The sequence below is a fragment of the Spermophilus citellus genome (assembly GCF_964194105.1).
Source record: "Spermophilus citellus genome assembly, chromosome: 15".
NCBI lineage: Eukaryota > Metazoa > Chordata > Mammalia > Rodentia > Sciuridae > Spermophilus > Spermophilus citellus.
In genome coordinates, this window is record NC_138195.1 from 82,380,509 (window position 1) to 82,401,981 (window position 21,473).

General features: G+C 42.5%; 1 protein-coding gene across 14 annotated transcripts in view; it reads right to left on the bottom strand.

The window, feature by feature from the left end:
- The window catches only part of ABLIM1 (actin binding LIM protein 1), a 274,277-nt gene that overhangs the window by 96,688 nt on the left and 156,116 nt on the right, over nt 1-21,473 (bottom strand). For all 14 annotated transcript variants that reach the window (XM_081268061.1, XM_081268059.1, XM_081268058.1 and 11 more), the window contains 2 exons: nt 17,455-17,564; nt 196-322 (listed from right to left, as the gene is read on the bottom strand). In XM_081268061.1, coding sequence (XP_081124187.1) covers nt 196-322; nt 17,455-17,564 — 237 coding nt within the window. The remainder of the gene's footprint in view (nt 1-195; nt 323-17,454; nt 17,565-21,473) is intronic.

The following is a 21,473-nucleotide window of genomic DNA, read 5'->3' on the forward strand; positions in this document are numbered from 1 at the left end:
GTTTATAGCAGCCAGATTATGGCAAAATAACAAAATTATTTCTTAAAGTTTTACAGCAAAAAGTTCATAACAATTATGGGATGTGAATGTACTTCATTTGGTCTGAGGAGGAGAGGCCCCTGGCAGGGTCTGCACAGCACCCACAAGGGCCCATCCCCACTCCAAGGACCCGCACACCCCCCAGCCCAGTCTTACTTGCTGATGTACTCCCCAGTGAGGACCTTCCCGCAGGACTTGCATTTGAAGCACCCCAAGTGCCACTGCTTGTCTAGCGCCAACAGCGCCTGCCCATTCTTGATGTCTCTTCCGCAGCCAGCGCAGTCTAGAAGAGAGCAGAGCCAGTGGTCACCACACATTTCCTTTGCCAAAGCCAAGCATGCAGGCTTCTGGACCCCTGTGTACGCCCCTCAACCCTGTTGCTAGGCAGGTAAACACCATATTATTCCATTTTCCTTTCCTGCACATAATCTTCCTCAGGACACCTCACAGGACCCACCCTCATACAGCAAGGCAGCTGCTGGAACCTCTGTGGATCCAAGTGGATGAGATCCTTCATCTGTTTTATTTCCTGGGGGGTTAAGTACCCTGTGAGCTCCAGCTGGACCAGAGAATATTTAATTATAGTGTCTTGGCTGTGATTTGAAGAGAGCCCTCACAGGCCTTTATTGATTGAGAGCACAAGGAAGTAGCTGAGCACAGCAGGTTGACTCCCTCACTCAACATGGCGTTATGGATTCCTGGAACTTGGCCCTTAGCTCTCACTTTTGTAAATGGGAGACGACTTCCTTAACAACCCAAACCAGCCTCTCAATGACTCGTGATCATCGATTAAATGACTCTTAATTCCTTAGCTTTAACTTATCCTTGGCAGGTTTCCGAAAAGCAGAGAGGAGAACGCAGAGTGTGGGCACTGGAGTTGGAGAGCCTGGTCCTGCACCCAGCTCCGATGCTTGTCTACGTGACCAGGCAAGCCACTTGCCTTTTGAAGCCTTGTTTCCTGATAGGAAAGTGGAGATGCTACTGGCACCCACCTCAAGCCTCTGATGAGGATTCAATGGTTGCCACATTCAAAATGGCCCTATAAACATTTGCTATTATTATAGCTGCCATTATTATTTTGATTATGAAATACTTCATTGTGTTAGGGAAGTGTTTAAAAAAAAAAACCAGAAGAATATAAATGGGTACACACAGTCTAATCCATGCACCCAAGAAAACAACTGCCAGCAATTGTCCATGATGTCCCCACTTACATACAGGACCCATAGAGGGACCCAGCAAGGCCACTAGTGGCCACATTTGGAATGAGACCGAGACCAGGCTCCTCAGTGCACAAAGTGATTAAACAACCCCCTCTTCTGACCACAGCTGTGACTGCTGCTCCTTTACCAAAGATGCTTCCAGCCCAATTTGACTCTCTCCTGGAGAAATTCAGGATACCCCAGCACCCACCTGCTCCTGATTCTTGATAACACCCATCCCAGCCCTGCTCCCGCTCCCTGGAATCTCGCTGTAGGTACCCAGCACAAGTCCAAATCCTGGAATCTTCTCTTCAAACTCCAACCATGGTGCGCAATTCATCTCTCCCAGCTGCAGTGAGTTAAGTAAACCTGTGTTTTGGTATTTTTTTTTTTTTTAAATCTCAGGTGTGTGTCTGGTGAGCTTGTAGCATAGTGTTAACATTGTTTGAGACCCAGAAACTTCAGGTCTAAGATTTTATTCTAAACATATTTTTGCAAGAGTGTGTGTATTTGCCTGTGTGTGTGTTCCCTATAGGATTTTGTAACAAAAATTGAATTATAGTCTATATTGACATCAATGAGGGACCCACTAAATTAATCACAGCACAACCAACAATGGAATATTAAGTGCTGCTAGAATGAATGAGGTAGGTTTAGCCACGCCTATAATCCTAGCGGCTTGGCAGGCTGAGGCAGGAGGATCAAGAGTTCAAAGCCAGACTCAGCAAAAAGTGAGGCACGAAACAACTCAGTGAGACCCTGTCTCTAAATAAAAATACAAAATAGGGCTGGGGATGTGGCTCAGTGGTTGAGTGCCCCTGAGTTCAATCCCTGGTACCAAAAAAAAAAAAAAAAAAAGAATGAGGTAGGTTTTTGTGTAGATGTGGGACTTCCAAAATAGATCAAGTGAGGAAAGCAATCTGTACAATAGTGCTCATGGCATAAGCTCATGCATAGAAAAATAGTAAAGAGTCTGCATGCTTACCCAGAATAGAACATGCATGGGAAAAAAGCAAGACCTTCTTAAGAAACTTCCCTCTGTGGAGAGGGACCTGACTTTACTTCACATCTTCTGTGATACACAAATTGTTTTTTAACCACGAGAATATTAAAAACAACAACAACAAAAGCATGAGGTTAAAAATGTCAATTCTGAATATTATAGATTAGAATTTCTTAGAGCACAGCCTGTTACAAACTGAGCGTATATTACACAAAAAAACTAAGTATTTTTTTAAAGTACAGTTTATGTGTATCTCCATATCCCATCAAAAATATAAAGGAATCTCACATCTGGCAGTTTATTATCAAGAAAAAAATGGAAGGCCACAATATTTATTTAAAAATACAATTTTCGCTGGGCACGGTGGTGCACACCTGTAATCCAAGCGGCTCAGGAGGCTGAGGCAGGAGGATCAAGAGTTCAAAGTCAGCCTTAGCAAAAGCAAGACACTAAGCAACTCAGTGAGACTCTGTCTCTAAATAAAAATAAAAAATTGAAGGGCTGGGGTTATGGCTCAGCAGTAGAGAGCTTGCCTCGCACGTGCAAGGGCCTGGGTTCAATCCTCAGCACCACATAAAAATAAATAAAATAAAAAGTTATTAAAAAATTAATATTAAAATATTAACAAAAATAACAAAATAGGGCTGGGGATGTGGATCAGTGGTTGAGTGCCCCTGAGTTCAATTCCTGCTACCAAAAAAAAAATGTTTTTTTTGAAGAGTAGGAGCACAGTATAGACTTAGAATGAATTGATGATTATTAAATAAATAGACTTTTCAGAGCAGTTTTATGTTCACAGAAAAACTGAGCAGCAGAAGGTATAGAGATTTCCTATATTCCACTTGCTGCCATAAACTTGGCCCCCCCCCTTACCAGAATGGCACACTTGTTATCACTGCAGAGCATATACTGACACATGATTATCACCCAGAGCCCACAGTTGACCTTAGCATTCTGGACATTCTGTTTAGACAAGTTTGTGATTCATATACAGTATTATAGCATCATATAGAATAATTTCACCTATACATACTGTGCGCTGCCTACTTGCCCCTTCCTTCCACCTCCCCTGGCAACCACTGAACTTTTTACTATCTCCATAATTTTGCCTCTTCCTAGATGAAACAGTTTTAGTTCAATTGAATTAAATTTTTTAACGCATCTCATTAAATAATTCCCACTAGGTGGCAGCAAAGATTTAAAAACTAAGAAAAACGCCATGTAACAGAATTTTTTAAGGAAGAAATAAACTTGAGAGATATTTTTCCAGCTCTACAAATGAAGGCTGTTGGATTCAGCAAGGCTGGCAGAGCAGTTTGAGGTCTCCACCTACATGAGCAGAGAAGTCTAGGGAGATGGCTGCTGGATTAGGGCATGGGCTTTGGTGTGGGAAAACTTGGGTCATTTACTCCCTCTGAACTGTCATTTCTTCATCTGCAAAATGCTGACAATAGCAGCTACTTGCTGGGAAGAAGCAGCGAGATCATCACTGTAAAGTGCTTCGCAAGCACAAGGCTTGGTACTACACATGTACTCAACAGGTCTTCCCCTGCTTCCTGACTCTAGTCAAGCACCTTGGCATCCAGACATTCCGGAGCTATGCAAGAAGAACAATTGGAGAACAAGTACCACCAAGATATTCTTCCCTGAGGGCTGCTATGGTGAACATGGTACCAATCCTAGTCAAAGCCCTTGACCTTACAGGTGGTGTCTATACCACTCAGACTCTGAGTCCTGCCCATTATCAAAGGCAGGCATTTGGATGGTGCTTAATAGAGAAATATTCATACAGTACTGAATGCTTAAAACCAGACAGCCAAGCTGGGCTGGAAGAGGAGGCTGGGGCAAAGGTTCCTCCATCCCAAACTTTATGATACAAGCAAATCAACAAAGACTGCCTCCTAGATAAGAAAAAACCACCCGCGTCAGCTGGTCCCAGTTTTCCAGTATATTCCACCAAGGATGCCCATTCCCTCTGGACAAAGCCACAGCTTCCTTTAGAGCAGCCTGAAGTCCTGCTGGGCAAAGTGTAAAAGTTAGAGAGATAAAGAGCGCACTGGATGGTTCACTTCTTCCGTGCTTGCTCCAATTGAGCTCCTTTATAAAGAACAAAACGTCCTACTCTCTATCTGCATGTTTTTCAGCTGTTGAGAAAATTGTTTCCACATCACTGAAGCAGCTGCTGATAAATATAGAAAGCTGGTGATTGGCACTGGAATTACTGTCAAAGTCAGAAATAGGTGAATATGGAGCAGCATCAGGGAAACAAAATCCACTAATGACAGCCAGTGTTCTGGAAAAAAAGGAAAAACAAAACAAAACAAAAAAAGAGCCTTAAACTCTTTGCCTCAAGCTCTACTCTTGGCACCAAAGCCAGAGCAAAGTAGGGATTTGGCTACTTACGTTCAAGTTCAACTCACATCCAAGTACACACCTGGTTCCATATTTTTATCATTTTGTTCAAAGGCCATAAATATCATTATTAATAAGGATCCTGCCTGTCTGCCTTAATCTTTCTAATACTTTTTGGCAGAGGCCCATGGACACCTGGGTTTCAAAAGTATTTGAGCTGAAGAAAGGGACATATGGCTCTTGGAAGGAGGGTGTTGCTCCCAAGCTAAGAGGAGAGGTTTTCTCTTAAGTGCACTTAAGGTCCTGTCAACCTGGACACCTATGTTCTCCCTGAGAATGATTTTCTGCCTTCCTAGAATTCCCCATTCAGGATGGTAAGGGACAAAAAGATGTCTTTTTTTCTGCAAAGATGCCTTTTGGAAAGGAAGATTGGGTACATGGAGCCGCAAGAAGAACAAACATGTGATGGCTCAGTTTCCACCCATCTCAGCCTTCTCAGGTCTGCATGCTTTGGACATGCTCAGTCATTCACAAAATTGGTAACAGCCATTCAGAGCATCTGTCCATCAATGATCAAAGCCTTCAGAATATGGAATGGGACTGTTCCCAGTGTTGCAGAATTTTTGGCAAAGGCATCAGAGCAGAAGACAATAGTGATGAGTATTCCAACTTCCAAAGATGGGTTCTAGGGGCTGAGTGGCTTGGTGGTAGAGGACTTGCCTTGTATGTGTAAAGCCCTGGGTCCTATCCATATTGCTGGGAAGAAAAAAAAATCATGAGCATATAGCTCAATGGTAGGAAACATGCTTAGCATGTGCTGGGGTTCAGTTCTAAGCACCCAAAGTGAAAACAAAGTCTCAAGGGAAGCGCCACTGATCAGTGCTTGCTGTGATACTAAGATACCATAAAAATATATATTGGGATTTTGAGACAGTCAGAACATGCCCTTTCTTTCTTTCTTTAATTCTTATCTAAAATAAGAATTTTTTTAAAAAATCAACTTTCAGTATTGAAACTGTTGCCCAGATACATTCCAGAAAATTCAAGCTTTCCCCAGAATCTTTTATTACAATAAGAAGAAAAACAGAAGCAGTATTTGTCCAAAACAAAATTATCACATAAATTCATGGCCACACACATGGATGAAAAATAAATAGTAACAAATCATTTCGGACTTGGGGTGCTATTAATAGAAAGTGGAATAAGACTTTGGAGACCTTATAAAATATCCTTCTAATGGGCTGCTAACTAGAGGCACTTTACCCTGGCCAATCTCAGAGTCTAAATTCCAGGGTTTGATTTATTGAGGTCCTCATTTAAGGACATCTTATCTTGCCATCCAAATGTTCTTATAGAACATGAATTTCCCAATCTTGTGAGATCAAATGATAAAGACAGGATGTGAAAGAATACTTGCTCTGTCCCAAAGAAGGGAGTGGGGGAGCAGGAGAGCAACCAGAACACAGGACAGATGCTGTTAGGTGACTAAGTTGCCTTTGACCCCAGCCTTCCACAGGTTACCTCAACCTCTACCACATGGTCTCCTTCATGGGAATGACTATGAGGTGGCTCAAAGTGACTGCCCACTTTATAAGGTCCTTCCCACCCCTCCAGAGAGTCTAAGTATCATGGCCATCTGCTCTCATGCTTGAACTGAACACAGCATCTAAGTTGCCAACCTGGCCTTCAGAGGCCCTTGAGTGGGTGACATAGAGCTAAAAAAAAAAAAAAATCCAGACTTTTCTTATGTTATTTTAAAAATAAGAGTTGGCCCATAGTTTTTTAATTTTTTAAAATTTGTTTCAATTATATATGACAGTAGAACTCATTTATGTACCTTGAAATATCCTACATAGATGGGGTATAATTTCCCATTTTTCTGATTGTACATATTGCAGAATCACATCAGTCATGCAGTCATATATATACATAAAATAATAATGTCTGTTTCATTCTATTATCCTTCCTATCCCCATATCACCTCCCTCCACTGCCCTCTATCTAATCTAAGGTAACTCTTCCCTAGTGTCTCCACACATTATTGTGAATTAGCATCCACATATCAGAGAAAACATTTACCTTTGGTTTTTGGGGATTGGCTTATTTTGCTTAGCATGGCCTACAGTTTTAACATCATTAAGGTAGAAAGGATTTGGGTATTTGAAAATCTTCTTTTGATCATAAAGGCCATTATTAGGGATGAGAGTTTGGTCTAGCAAGTAGATATTGTTGAATGTTGATCTTCGTCTTCATCCGGGCTGTAGAATGTTGCCAGGTCCCAAATTAGACAACTAGGAGTTGACAAATGTTGACAGGGCACAGTCCATGCTTTTTATTTAAACCAAGTCACTGCAAATGAGTCCCCAGTTTTCTTCTTTAGCATGTCATGGCAAATACCATGAGTATGGGATCAACATAAGAAAGAAGGGAGCTGGGCTGAGGTGCCACTCAGTGGGAGAGAACACATGCCTATTATGCACAAGGCCCTGGGTTCAATGCCCAGTACCAAAAAAAAAAAAAAAAAAAAAATCCGAAACAGAATGAGAAACTGCAAACTTGTTAGGCTGAGCACTTTTCAAGAGTGATTTTTTTGTTGTTCTGTTCTTTTAACTTCTGAATTTCTAGGCTGCCCAGAAAAGCAATATGAGATCAGAAGACAAATCCTAGGTGCAAAGTGTTCCCACTCTGTGAAAAGGGGGGGGGGGTCTCAGTGCTATAAATGATTGACATCTCAGATGCTAAAAGTGGCCAGAGTGATTTATGAAAGGACCTGACCTTGAGACAGACTTTCCACAGTCACCCCTGTCCCTGCTGAGGTCAGTTGCTCGCTTTGCTGTCTTGATGGCCATGGTGGAAACATGGCAATCCAGGGTGGCCTCTGACGCACTATTTTAAGTGGAGCTTCTTGTTGTCTTTGGAAAACAACACTGCACAACAAACAGGACTTTCTGGGCCATGACAGCGACAGACCGTCAGCCTCATCAGGACAGGCGAAGGCAGGCCTGGCAGCAGGCACCCTCTAAATCCTCTAAAATCTAGTCTCTGAAACTCCCTCCTGTCTTTCTCCATATCATACGTGCTTGTGAAGTGGTAGAAACTTTAGCCAGAGATTTCATAAATATAGACCATTTACATCTTTCCAACTTCCAATTCTAATCCCTTAAGCCAATGTCCAAAGAATGCTGTTGGGAGTGTCATAGATTCAAGGTCAAAAAACTTTCCCCTTTCATGTTAGGCGTGTTTCTTTCCTATATTCATGACCAGGAATCCCTCTCTCTCAAGTCATCAAGAATTTATTAGGCAGGAATCCCCAGGTTAGCATTGCTAGGCATTTCCACAAAACACCTAAGAAATAGAAGAAAGCCTATTGTGGACTTGTACCCACTCAGACTCATACAAAGCATTAGAGTTGAGTCTGAATTTTCTGCTAGCTACCACTGAAGGATGACTCTAAATAGCACGAAACCTGTCCCTGCACTCAGGACTGGACTTGATGACCCATTCTGATGAGCCTAGAAAGACTCATTTCTCATGGCCTGCTTGGACCAGCATGAATGATGTGAGTGTCTTACCACAGTCATGCCAGATAGTTGATAGTAAATGTAAATACTAAGTAAAACATGTATTTTGGAAAGGCTGTTGAAAGCCGTTAGGAGCTGAAAACTTTGATGTCTGCCTAAAGTCAATATCTGTTGCCTTACATATCGTATGAAATCTCTTGAACAGAGATCCTTCCATTTCCCGGACAATTAATAAAAAAAATTGTAACATGTCTGTATTCTTGGGGAAGTAATAGAGATTTTATTTGATGTGAAATAAGAAAATATTAGCATAAACATTAACACTGTTTTGTCACCTGCTCTAATTTGTAGGTTTAAAGTCCTGGCAAAGAGAACTCGTGTGTGTGTGTGTGTGTGTGTGTGTGTGTGTGTGTGTGTACATGTATGTTTCTGGAACTAGAACTAAAAAATACAGAATAAATCATCACCCCAATAAGTAAACTCTCAACTTCAAAATACCCAACTGGTGATTTCAAAAGGCCAGCTGGTGGGGGACAGGCTCTGAAAACATTGTTGCTTTCTGGTCCCTTCTTCACCTGTCCCGTAACATTATCAGAAGAACACAGGATTCTCTCCTGCCTAAAAATGCTACCTGTATGGCAAGAGGAAAGTGTTGGGAAGCCAAAACAAAGCCAAACAGCACCTAATCGTGGCATGGTCACACGGCAACCTCCAGCCCGTTCAACCTGCATGGGTGAAAAGTCCAGGCCAGGGCTTCAGTGGACAGGGCGAGGGAGCACTCACTGAGCACACACTGGGGTCCCTGTGGGCCTGCAGAGTCCTCCTTCCTGCTTACAATCTATAACCAGACACGCCCTGCAAACATCATTTGATCCCCAAGCCACTCCTCCAAAGGACAAGCGTTACACATTTTGTCTGCAGGGAAGACAGAGTTAACATTGCTGAAGTGCAAAGCATGTGAACTCAGCACTACTGAACAGACTTTTTCTGGAGAGTTTGGAGAACTGGGGAGCAAATTTCTGCCAACAGGCTGAGCAGTGGCCATGGAGTCATTGCTCAAGCCAGCAACAGAAGAAGAAAAGGGATAGAAAAGAGAAGAACCAAGAAGCGGGGAGGGAGCAAGAAGAGAGGGTGCTCTGGGTGGCCTCTGCTACCTGCCACCACCTGACACCATTCAATGGTGCCCAGGTCATGGCCTGCCATACTACCGGGCAAAGATTCCTGGGAAAGGTTTGGAAAACTGGCAGCCATTGCTTTTAAGATTTGATAGTCTTTAGCAAACCTCTCTAAAAACTGTACCATGGCTCAAAAGACAAATATGTAGACAAATATTTGTTAGTGTTTCTTCATCACAGCACTGTACTCAAGAGCCAAAGATGGAAATGACCTACATGCCCATTAACAGATGAATGGGCAAAAGAGCCATACTTTTCAATATTAGCCATCGGAAAAAGGAAGTACTGATAAACAATGCAATCTGTGGGAATCTGGAAAACATTTAGAAGCCAGATACAAAAGGCTGTATGACTTCATCTCTATAAAATATCTGGAAATAGGTAAATCCACACAGAAAGCAGACTGAAGTTGCCAGGAGCTGGAAGAAGAGCAGAATGGAGAATAATTGCTCATCAGGCACCGGTGTTTTCTTTAAGGGTGATGAGAAGGTTTGGGGACTAGAGAGGTAGTGTCTACACAGTGCTGTGAATTCACTAGGGCTCCCCAAATGGTGGCTTTAAAACGGTTAATTTCATGCTCTGTGAATTTCACCTCAATTAAAAAATATTATACCCAGAAGGTTTGCTTGTGAGCTTATTTCCCTAATTTAGTTGTAAACTTTAACTTGGTGAAGAGTTTTATGATAAATCTTTAACTGGCTATGGTCACTAGGCACACATGGGTTCTTGCCAAAGAGGAAACCATACTTGATTCTACGTCAGCTTCTCGGATTCGGGACTCATTAGCAAATAGCTGTTCGTTTACTCTATTCCAAAGACAGGAAGAATAAAAAGGGGGTAGAATGTCAGCTTCTGCGCATTCCTCATGTGACCAGTCACTTAATACACATGACTAAAGGTCATAGCAAGGGCAGACTACAGTGAGACTTCAGTCTGGATAGGTCTTTCATTTCACTTTGTAAAATTAACATTATTTCATTTTTGGGATACTTTGGTTTTTACATAGATAAAAACACAAGGTTAAAAAAAATGTTTTCATACAGGAAGAATCATTTTCCTTCCCTCCATTACCCATTTCTCTCTCTCCGTGCCGAGGCACAACTGCTATAAACAATTTTTCAAATTTGCTTTCAAGGAAAATCCCTAGGAATATACAACTATAGGGATACACAGCAATCCTTTTGAACAGCTGGGGACTTTTTACTGCTGTTTAAAAATTGAAATTCACTTGGGAAAAAGACTGCTGTTCCAACCATTAAAATTCCAACCTTACTGATAAGTTAGTTATTATGTAAGACACATAGCTACTGAAATGGGAACAGCAAACCGCAAAATGCCATTAGCTTTCTATTCACTGAAAGCTCTTTTTAACAAATACTTCAGTGGTACCTGTTCCCTGTGAAAAGCTGGGACTTTTCTTCCTTTCTTACAGCTGAGGTAACTCCGACTCAGGTGAAGGGAGAAGAGGCATCACTCTGGGCTCTCTGTTAAAGATTTCAGCCTGAGAAGTCTGAGAATAAAAGGTCCCTCTTTGCAATATCTCACTCCTCTGGAAGGAACCTTTGGCTACTCTGCGAATTCCACTCTCCCAACACCCCTTCCCACCCAGGAGAGAAAGCTGAAGCCACCACACCAGGCCAGAGGCCTGTGCCCTAAACACTGGGAGAGGTGACCTCCTGGTCCACCACAAAGTTGAGGGACACTTTCCCTCACACCTCCACTTTCTTACAAACTTGTGACTGTGTTATCAACAAATTGATCTCAAGCAATTACTGACCATTTCTTCTTGTGACTAAGGGGAAACCCTTGTGAAATGGGAAAATAAAAGTGAGTTTAAATATGCCAGTTTAGGTCACTTCTCATGCACCTGTGTACCTGTGTATGACCGTACCAAATTGCGAAGCATCTTCAGGAGGGCCAGACCCCACCACTGGGGCTTGGGAGAGAGGTTTATTCCCTCAAAAGCTCTCCTGACATGCTTTTAATTCACGCACAAAACAAACATTCCTGTGTTCACCATGTGCATGGTGCTGATCCTAAGAACAAGTCTTGCCATTAGTAGCTCCTCTCCTGGTGGAACAGATCAATGTCCCAAGAACAGGGGTATATGACTATTACTGCCATAAGAGACATTTAAGGTACAGGTTTTCTGGGAACACAGGGTGCCCTGTTGCCAAGGGGCACAAGCAAATTTAAAGCTTTCAACCTTTTATGTGACATTCAGAAGAATGACTTTTGAAAAAGTACATGAACAAAATTCTATGGGAAAAAATGTGCACAAAATTGTACACATTCACAATGACACACAAACCTATAGCACTTAGGGAAATATCCAGAATGATCACCAAAATGCTCAGAGGAGATCTCTTGGTGATAGAACTTAGGTGCTCTTCATCTTTCTTTGTACACTCCTAAACTGTTTGTGTTGTTTTACAAAAAAAAAAAAAAAACACTTAAAACCTATCATTTTGAAAGAGGAGATGTGAGTTCGTTTCAAGGTAGAGAAGGCTTTGGTTCATTTTCTAGAATGTTTACCTAGGACGTTATGTGGTAGGCTTTGCATAAGAAAGACAACAGGGTCCTTATATTCAATGAATATCATTCTCTTGGGAGTGGAGGTGACCACTCATGAAAAAAATTAAAATGCGGTCCGAATGTACCAATTGATGTGCCCATGGTGTCTTAGTTGGAGAAATGCGTCACAGTAATGTAACATGTTAACTGTGAGAGAATTTAGCTGGTGCCTAGAACAGAGCCTGGAACTTAGTAGGTGTTCAGTGAGGTAGGTGTTTGATGAATGAATGAATGACATCTTAGATCTTTCCTTCACATGGTCCTTTCGTTTACCCTGATCATCTTTTCTCACAACTGTTGCCTGTAACCACAATCACCAGTGTCTTCCCAGCCCTGATCCAAATATTTCATTTTGCACCCCACTATTACCATCACCGCCCCCCCCCCATCATTCTAGAATACTGTTTTCAAGGTACGGGTTTGCTGGGAACACTGGGTGCCTGTTGCCAAGGGGCACAAGCAAATTCAAAGTTTTCGGTATCACAGGTTAGTGTTCTCTAGGTTAAAAAGACTCCTCAAGGCCTTCCTACACCTGGCCCCAGCTCTGTCCTTCCAGGTTCACTTCTCAGGGCAGAGAATGCAGCCTGGGGTCCCCCTGCACTGCTTCTTCAAGTTCCCTCAGGCAGACTGTCCTTCCAAGGGGCACTGCAGCTGGTCCTCATGACAACCCCTCGAAGTAGCCGTATTCCAGTGTGTAGACGAAGGCCTGGAGGTTCTGAGACACTGAGTAACTTGCTCAAGGCTACACAGCTAGGAAGAGGCCTGACCAGGACTTGAGGTAGGTGTGGAATGTGAACCCACTTCCTCAACCCTCAGGCCCTGCCCTTGAGTCTAAGCTTAGGTTCTCCCCTCACCACTTCCTTAAAGAATAACAACGAACACTAACCTGTGCTGACCATGTGCCCTGAATCTTTGAAGCATTTCATTCCTTAATATCCACAAGGGAAGATCTCTTTTTGGGGATCCAGCTATAAAACCCATTGCCACAAGCAAAACTCCAGCAATCCATGGGCTTCAAGTGTGGATACATTCCTGACTCCACTGGTTTTTATAAAGGCAGCTATCATGAACAGCAAAGGAAAAAAGCAGTTGTACAAAAAGTGGGGACTGGGACTGTCACAAACATTAGGGAGTCAATGCCTCCATAATAAGTCACTGTTAGTATTGTTAAGCTGTAAGTGACCGGCACTTCGATGCATTTACTCACTTCATTGTACAAGGTAGGTGCCTATGACCATCCCATTTTACAGATGAGAAAAAGGAGGACAGAGAGGTAGACACTGCTAGTGAGTGGGAAATCTAGGATGTGGCCTGGGGGGAGCTTCCCCACTGTACCTATGGTTAGGTGCTTCAGCAGACAGTTCCCACTCAACTTGCAAATGATGTTTTGAGAGAGATGTTTCATTTACAGATAAATTAAAATTATCTTACAACTGGGAAGAGCTGGTGCACCGAAAAGAAAAGTGAAATGATTGAAAGTGTCTTCCTCCTGTTTGAAAACATGCACGTGACTCTTTATCTGAAAAGATTTAAATTTGGTCCAACTACACCGTTTGCCCTGATACCTGTGGGAGATCCAACTGCAGTCAGAATAATGATGATGCTATATATGGAGGTCTGTGTAGAGGAGGGAAGGGAGAAAGACAGGCTTGGATGTATTTGTGTGAGGGTGTTCACTCTGTCAATCGCCAAACCCACATGCAATCAGACGCTAGTCAGACACTCTTGGAAAGGGAAAGGGTGATTGTAGACAGCAGCCCACTCCTGCTCAGGTGCCTGAAATAGACAGGAGCCATGGAGGAAACTTGAAGCCCGATTCCATATGCCCGAGGGTGCCACACAGGTTTGTGCTGCTCCTTAGCCTGTGGGAATCCAGTCCCTCAGGTACAGGAAAATACACCAAAACGAGGTAGAATTAAGCTGCAGAGGACTGTCCTTGACTTTCTGGTAGAGTGTAATGTCTTCTGTGCATATTTTTTAAATAGTATGAATCAGCTAGAAAGTTAGTGCTCCCCACAGCCCCAGGAGGTTCCTTTCACTACCACCTCCATTTGAGAGCACATCAATTGCTTATGGAATCGAATTGCATTGGGCTGGATGCAGCAACCATTTAAACTAATTTGTGGCAATAATCTTTTATTGAATCAACTTGTTTCTAGGAATAACCTCCTGAGGGCTTCTGCTTACCAAACTGTGACACAACAGGGAGACAACAGGTAGAAAAGTGCACACAGCCTTGGGGTCAGGACACTCACAGACCATCTACACACCCACCCGTCAGGTCTGCTCTGAGGCTCAGCACCCCGTCTTTGAGAATCAGAGAGTGACATCCACATGGTAAAATAAGCATCAGGGAGGGAGCCTGGCATCTGGAGCCAGATGGCTAGGGTGTGAGCCCAAGTGACCTTGGGCAAACTACTTGACCTCCATGACCTTTTGTTTCTTCATCTGTGAACAGGCACAGTTAGTACCAACCTATAGGGGTGTGAGAGGATTAAATGAGTTGATAGTGTAAACTGGTGTCACAGTGCTGGCACACCATGAGGTAAATGTTAGGAGAATTTTTTGAGGAGGCCTCCAGAGGGTGGTCTTCCTAAAACAGACCAACACAGACATGGCGGCCACCGAGCAGCCGAAGAGGGAGCTTTTTCCAGCAAGCTCACAGGGAGAGTATCTTGTGCAAATTCTCCTCCCAGCCTCCGCCCCAGCTTCTGCTTCCCACCCTGCCCTGCTTCTGTCCCCCTCTCGTGGTTTTTGCCTCACATCCTGTGACTATGGGAAACCGGCCACATAACGTGGAATAATTCTGGTTCAGAAGAGCAGACTCACTTCCAAAGAGAATATTTTAAAGGGAAAAGAGGATCTCGGCCCTTTTCTCATCCCTTTGATGTATTTCATGGACTCTGTGAACATTATCACAAAAAGTTTTTACACTAAAAAAAGATGGTCAGTTTTTCTGCTTCTGTGTAGGAAGCCCTTTGCCAAGTTTAAAAAGTCATTTGATTTTTTAAAAAACTATTTTTTTTTTTTTTAGTTGTAGATGGACACCTTTATTTTATTTATTTATTTATTTTTATATGGTGCTTGGGTCGAACCCAGGGCCTCACACATGCCAGGCAAGTGCTCCATCACTGAGCTACAGCCCCAGACCAAAAGTCATTTGATTTTTTTTTTAAAGTAGGAATTGAAGTCACACCAGAGTAGGTTTGGAAGTATAGGGTAATTCTTGGAGAACCACAAATAACAACCAAATGCTTTCTAATACGCGCCAAGGAATTTCAGAAACTTGCTGCAAATTCCCGTTGCTGTAGTATGTGTGTGCCTGCCTGGCTCGCTGGGGCATTTTGCATGTGTGGATCCATATATAAGAGCTCTCTTCTTCACAGACACCCACACACCCTATAAATGGCTTTGAGTACTTACCTAAATAGATAAGTACTTCTTAAAAATAAAAACGTTCTGACCCAAAGCAGTTGCATAGGAATGCACCCACTGGAAGGAAAGGGGGAAATAGGATTGGGCCCAGCCACTGGCACAGAAGCAAGAATGGTTAAATATTGTATTGAAAATGCAATGGATTTGAGTTCGATTACATTTTTTTTACTTAACTTTAATTTTTATGTGTATAAAATGTGTGACACATAAAAATGGAAATTATAGTGGCTGGGGATATAGCCCAGTTGTTGGAGCGCTTGCCTAGCATCCACAAGGCCCTGGGTTCAATCCCCAGCACAACAACAACAACAACAAAAAATGGAAATTATAAATGTAACCCAAAATTTTAATAAAAATTAGAATAATCATTCTGATGTTGCTGTGAGTAGAGAACATGCTTCCAAATCGTACAGCCTGAGAGGACTGAAAGTCTTTAAAAAGAATCTGCTTCTGTTTCCTAAACCAAATAATTTGGAGTATAGATGACACAAAATAATTAAAATTTAGGGGCCCAAAGAACTGCATCTGACCCTACCACATCTTTGTATGGCTGTGTGACCTCAAGTACATCCATGGGCCTCGATTTTCTCACTTATCTAAACAGTGGACCAAAGGACACTTTGAAGACACGTCCACGCCTATTACTGCAGGCTGTATGCCATGACCCTCTGCTACAGCTGTCGTCAGATCCAAGGACTCATAGAAACCTCCTTTTCTTAAGTAGACTGATGAATTCCTCCAAAGTTTTTAGTAATGATTTTTCATGGTAAGCCCCCCTAAATGATGGGGTGACTATTTCCACCCAGGTCACCTTCCCAACAACCTGGGGCTAACTGCTTCCTTTGGGCTTGGGACAGGGTAAAAAGCAAAGGACTTGAAACCTCACTAGGAGCCGGGGCATTGCCTTGCTGTGTAGTGATGGTCCTGCCCAGGCTGCTGTCACTCATCCACAGGTCACATAAATTCACATGCTCAGAATCTAGTAGTGTCCTGAATAAGGAATACATAGATTTCCTTCCATGGTCAAGATCTAATCTCATGCAAGTGCTTTGGTAAGAACATTCTTATTTTTTAATATGTCTTCCATTTTAATGGGAATATTTGGAATCATTGTTGTGAATTGCACAGAATTCCTCTGAGTGGCAATGATTATCTCATTCTTATATATTAAGATTCACAGAGTTGAAGGAGGTTTATTCCAGGTTTCTCAAAGACTCCTAATGCCCCAGGAAAGAGATGAAGTAGAGCTTCCTAACTTGGTACCCAGAGTTCAGAATACATTGACTTACAAAAGTTATTAACTGATCTACCCAGTGTTATTTTGGATGGATATATTAGAAGAAAAGTACAATGTGCCACCATATTGGGGAAGGCAGAGGAAAACTGTTTCTCCTTGGAGCCTTACAGGTAAGACAAGCCCTTGTCATAAATAATCACGATTCTCCCGATGTACGTCAAACACCTTCTTCCCACACTTCCTTCAAATCCCTGAGTGCTGCCTTTTGAAAGAGGCCTTGTCTGATTGGCCCACAGGAATGCTGTCCCTTGACTCTGCTTTAATTTTCTACTTTCATTTTCGTCACATATTAGATATTTTGTGTATGCATTTGTCTACGTGCTCTCAGGAGCAAGCAGGCCTCCTGAGCTGGGAGGGGTGGTTTTGCTCCTCTGTATCTCCGGTTCAGAGAACACATGTTGTAGGTACTGAGTAAGTTCTCAGAGGAACAAATGTCAGAGTCTTTGAGGTGAATAAAGGTTATTGAACAGTAAGCAGAAATGGCTGCATCGGTACCTTAGGTGAGTGGAGATAGCTATTCCAAAACATCGCCACCAAATGTCCTCCCATCTCAACCTCCATGATGGGCATTTCCAGTGTAAGGTTTTATAATTATTTCTCTTTCATGGACTGTCAGAAATGACAGTTTGATGTCCAACTCTATTTATGTCTTTGTGAAGTACTGGAGCTGCTTCCCCCTGCCTGGATTTAAGTGGAGGATTCATCAAACATCATGTTTAACAATGGAAAATGTCCCAGAAAGCACTGGTCTTGGCTCTAGCTAACCGGGGTTCTCAAGAAGAGAGGAACCTTCCCAAGCTACCCTCACCCTTGGGCTACAGAGGTGTTCCTGCCATCAGATCATCAGAGCACTTACTGCCGGAGCAGGTGGCTTCACTGGGGCTAGAAGACATCGGCTGTGCACACAGTTGACAAAGGCAGTCTCTCCCATTGAACGTGACTCGATCTCCAGGTGGAAACGGGCGCCTAGAGACAGAAAGACACAGTCCTCAAGGTTACTTCAGCAACTTCATTCCCCTTCCTTGTGTCTTCAACTTGCCCTCTGGTGCAAATTTATTTACTGGAGGAGCACCAGCTAAAAATGTCTGAAATGCAGTCATGCCCAAGCCAGCCAGCTGGATATGGTCCAAACAAATAAATGTACCTCATTATGAGTAGAAAAGAGAAGGCACTGGTTTTTATGGGCAACTGGATAGTAAAATGGAATGATTTACCTCCACTCCTTAGTGGAGGGATGTCCCAACAAGTCACCCAGCAGGCACACAGGACAGTAAATTTCCAAATGGAAAATCTTCACCAAGAAACCTTTTAAATACCGTGAATTCCAGCTAAGTGCAGGGCCCCTCCCCAGCAGAACTGGTTATAGGCCAAGCAGGAACTCTTTCAGTTCCATGGGACCACACCCAGAGTGCTGGGATAACTATGCTGAGTTAGATTTTGTCCTTCCTGGACATCGGAGTATTGCACAGTCCTGGGTACCCAGTCCTTTATAAGCCAAGAGAAATAGGACAGGCAGTAAATATCTGTTTAAGAATTAATAGTAGCTTCTTTTCAGAATGACACTTTCCTTTTACATTAGACATTCATCAATAATAGCACATTGCCACTAAATACCACCATCTTCAGTTACCATTTCTCATCCCAGTTTACCAAGAGACAGCCTTTAAAAACAAGTCATTAGTTAACAAATGACATGCAGTTTCCATTTCTGTTAACTTGCAATTGGCCAATTTGCCAACAATCTTCATCAACATGAGTTTTTAAATGTGTGACCCTGTCGATTAGGAAATGTGAAACTCACAGCGAGACATCATGAATCAGAGTCAGAAGCAATTGTTTAGAGCAAGTCTGAGCTTCTTGACATTAGTTTTTAACTTTCTCAGCTGCTATCTCCTTTTTTAATCACCTGTCTGTGACCTAACAGTTGGTGATTGACTATATGCACAGGTAAACTTGGTCTTAACTCCACAAATGTGTCTGGTGCCAGTAATCAAGAAGGACAATGTGTGTGTGTATGTGTGTTTAAATATGTACTAGGGATTGAACCCAGGGGCACTTAACCACTGAGCAACATCCCCAATACTTTTCTATATTTTGTAGAGAGACAGGGTCTCACTGAGTTGCTTAGGGCCTTTGCCAAGATGCTGAGGCTGGCTTTGAATTTGCAATCCTCCTGCCTCAGCCTCCTGAGCTGGTGGGATTATAGGTATGCCGCTATGCCTGGCATGGGCTTTATATTTGTACACCCTCAAATATTATTCAAAGTCCTAAGAAGAGATGGGGCCCTCTTTGCTGTGGTGCTATCATTTTTCATCATCTGAATAAGCCCCAGAAAGGGTAAGAGACTTGCCTGGGTTGACCAGTGATGGAGACTAGACAGGTGCAGATGGCATCTACCATCTACCATAATTTCTTAATTATGATTTTTAAAATATGTAATTAAGAAATTTAATTTAATCAAGAGTGAAACTTAACTCTGTCTTTAATAAGCAAAATCACTGTTCTGGTGGGTGCCAGTGGGCCTATGGCTTCACACTGACAAGTTAAACCTGAATGGGCCTCAAGTCCATTCTATAAGGAGGCTTAAGGGCCCATCAACACAGCAACTCAACAAGCACAGGTTCTTCTGCCTCTGAGGAGGGCCAGGACTGGGGAGAGGCAATCGAGGCACCTGTAGCTCAACATGTCAAGAAATGCCCACTCTCCAGGGTTGACCATCTCTCAAGATGCCCAGAACAAGCACTCCAGGATCCTTGCTTACCTCACCCAAGTCCAGGCCCCCTTCTCATCCACACTTTATTTTTTTTAGACATGAATCCTCTATGGCACAACCCAGAGATCAGTGTTCAATGTGTGGCCAGGCTTCTGAACTTGAAGTTTAGTACCTTGTAGCACTCTCTCTCCCTACATCCTCTGATCATATGGGTTCACTTCCTTCTGTTATTTGAGTGAATGTTTGTAATAGGAGGAGAACTGGATTTCGAGGAAGAAAACCTGAGTTCAAATTTTAACCTTCAACTGTTAACCTACAAAAGTCCCTTAAACTCTGAGACTCAGTCACTCAAAAGTAGGGTTATTAATTCCAAATTGACTTCACAGAATTGCTAACAGGGTTCAGTTAAATTCTATATGAACACAACTTGTGAACCACAAAGGAGGCCTCAATTCAGGTAGAATTATCATCATCTAGAAGCAGCAGTGGCCACAGCCCTATAATACAGTCTGAGCAACCTTAATCCACAAATCTGAAATGTTCCAAAATCTGAAATATTTTTGAGTGCCAATAAAATGCCATGGTGGAAAATTCCACAGCTATCCTCCTGTGGCCACAGTCAAAATGCAGGTGCACTAAAAGTGTTGTATAAAATTACCTTGAGGCTATGTTGTGTAGGTGCATACGAAAAATGAATTCCATGTTTCGACTTAGGTCCCCAAGATGTCACCTATGTAAATGTTCCAAAATCAAAAAAACAAAAAAACTGATGTCCAAAATACTTCTACTCCCAAGAATTCTGGATAAGAGATACTCAACCTATAGCAACAGCAACATCTCTGTTGCCTCACATGTCCAGGGACAAGGCTCTGATTGGTAAATGTTTGGCCATCAGTACACCAATTTTAAGACCATGATCTCTCATGATCAAGAACAGAAGGGCCCTCAGAGTTTACCCGGAGCAAGGGGACTGGGTAACTTCACATTGGGAACCCTCCAGAAACTACTATATTGGTATGTATGTCTTAGCAGAAAAGCAGGATAGAAATTGATATTTTTAAAGAGATCCCAGCCCTATCCAATCCAGAAGTTACAGTGACTGGCCAGACTTTGAGGATCTCTCTCAGCTAGTCCACAGCCCTTTCTTTTATAGTGGAGGCCACTTCCTTGAAAAGCTATTCATAAAAATCTCAACTCAGCCCAGGAAGTGGGGCTCGGACCTGGGTCTCCTCCATTGTCAGCCCAGGACCCTTAACCAGGCTGTGGGCCACAGCCTGAAAAGGGAGGAGTCAGGATGGAATTTCACTTTTGATTAAATCAGAAAAATGATTAGATTATGAATCTAGAATTTCTTATGATTTTTAAAATATGTAATTAAGAAATGGGCTAAATGCTATGAACTTAAATAATTTTGTTAAGAGTATTTTACCTGTCATGTATCACCTTGTTGATTACGCAATATTAAATCTACCCTTCCAGAGTTGACGTCTCTCTGACTTAGAAACATGAAACACTGAAAACCAAAACAAAACTCCACCTCTGAATGGCAGTTTCAGATAGGCCAAGTGAGAGGGAGCTGGGTGCCAGAGGACATGGGAATACTGAACTGGAACTGACCCACACAGAAGCTGGCCCTTGTCAGCAAGTCTCCTGGTCAGAAGAGTCAGACCCATCTTAGTTTTATGATCTGTTTCCCTCACAACACAACAGCAAAATTTCCCACTCACATTTCAGTTTCCTTCTTCTCTTAGACTGATCATTTTAATCAAACTGGTTTGTGCAGTTAAGTTTTAACTTTGGAAGGTAGATACCTAGACAGCAGGGGTTGGCAAACTCCTTCCCTAAAAGAAGATTCTAAATGTCCTTATAGGCTTTGTGGACCACATGGTCTCTGTCACAGGCTTACAACTCTCCTTAGCAGCTGCAGACAATATACAAACAAATGAGCATGGCTGTGTGCCAATAAAACTTTATTTTCAAAAACAGACATTGGGCCTCATTTGGCCTGTGGGCCATAGTTTGCCAATATCAGCCATAAACAGACTATTTTAAACACAGACATGCAAACATATGTGCGAAAGAACATGTACTTCCAAATTAGCTTTTTCCTTCTAAGCAGTTGTCCATTTCCTCCAATATTTTCATTATTCTAAATGTTTGGA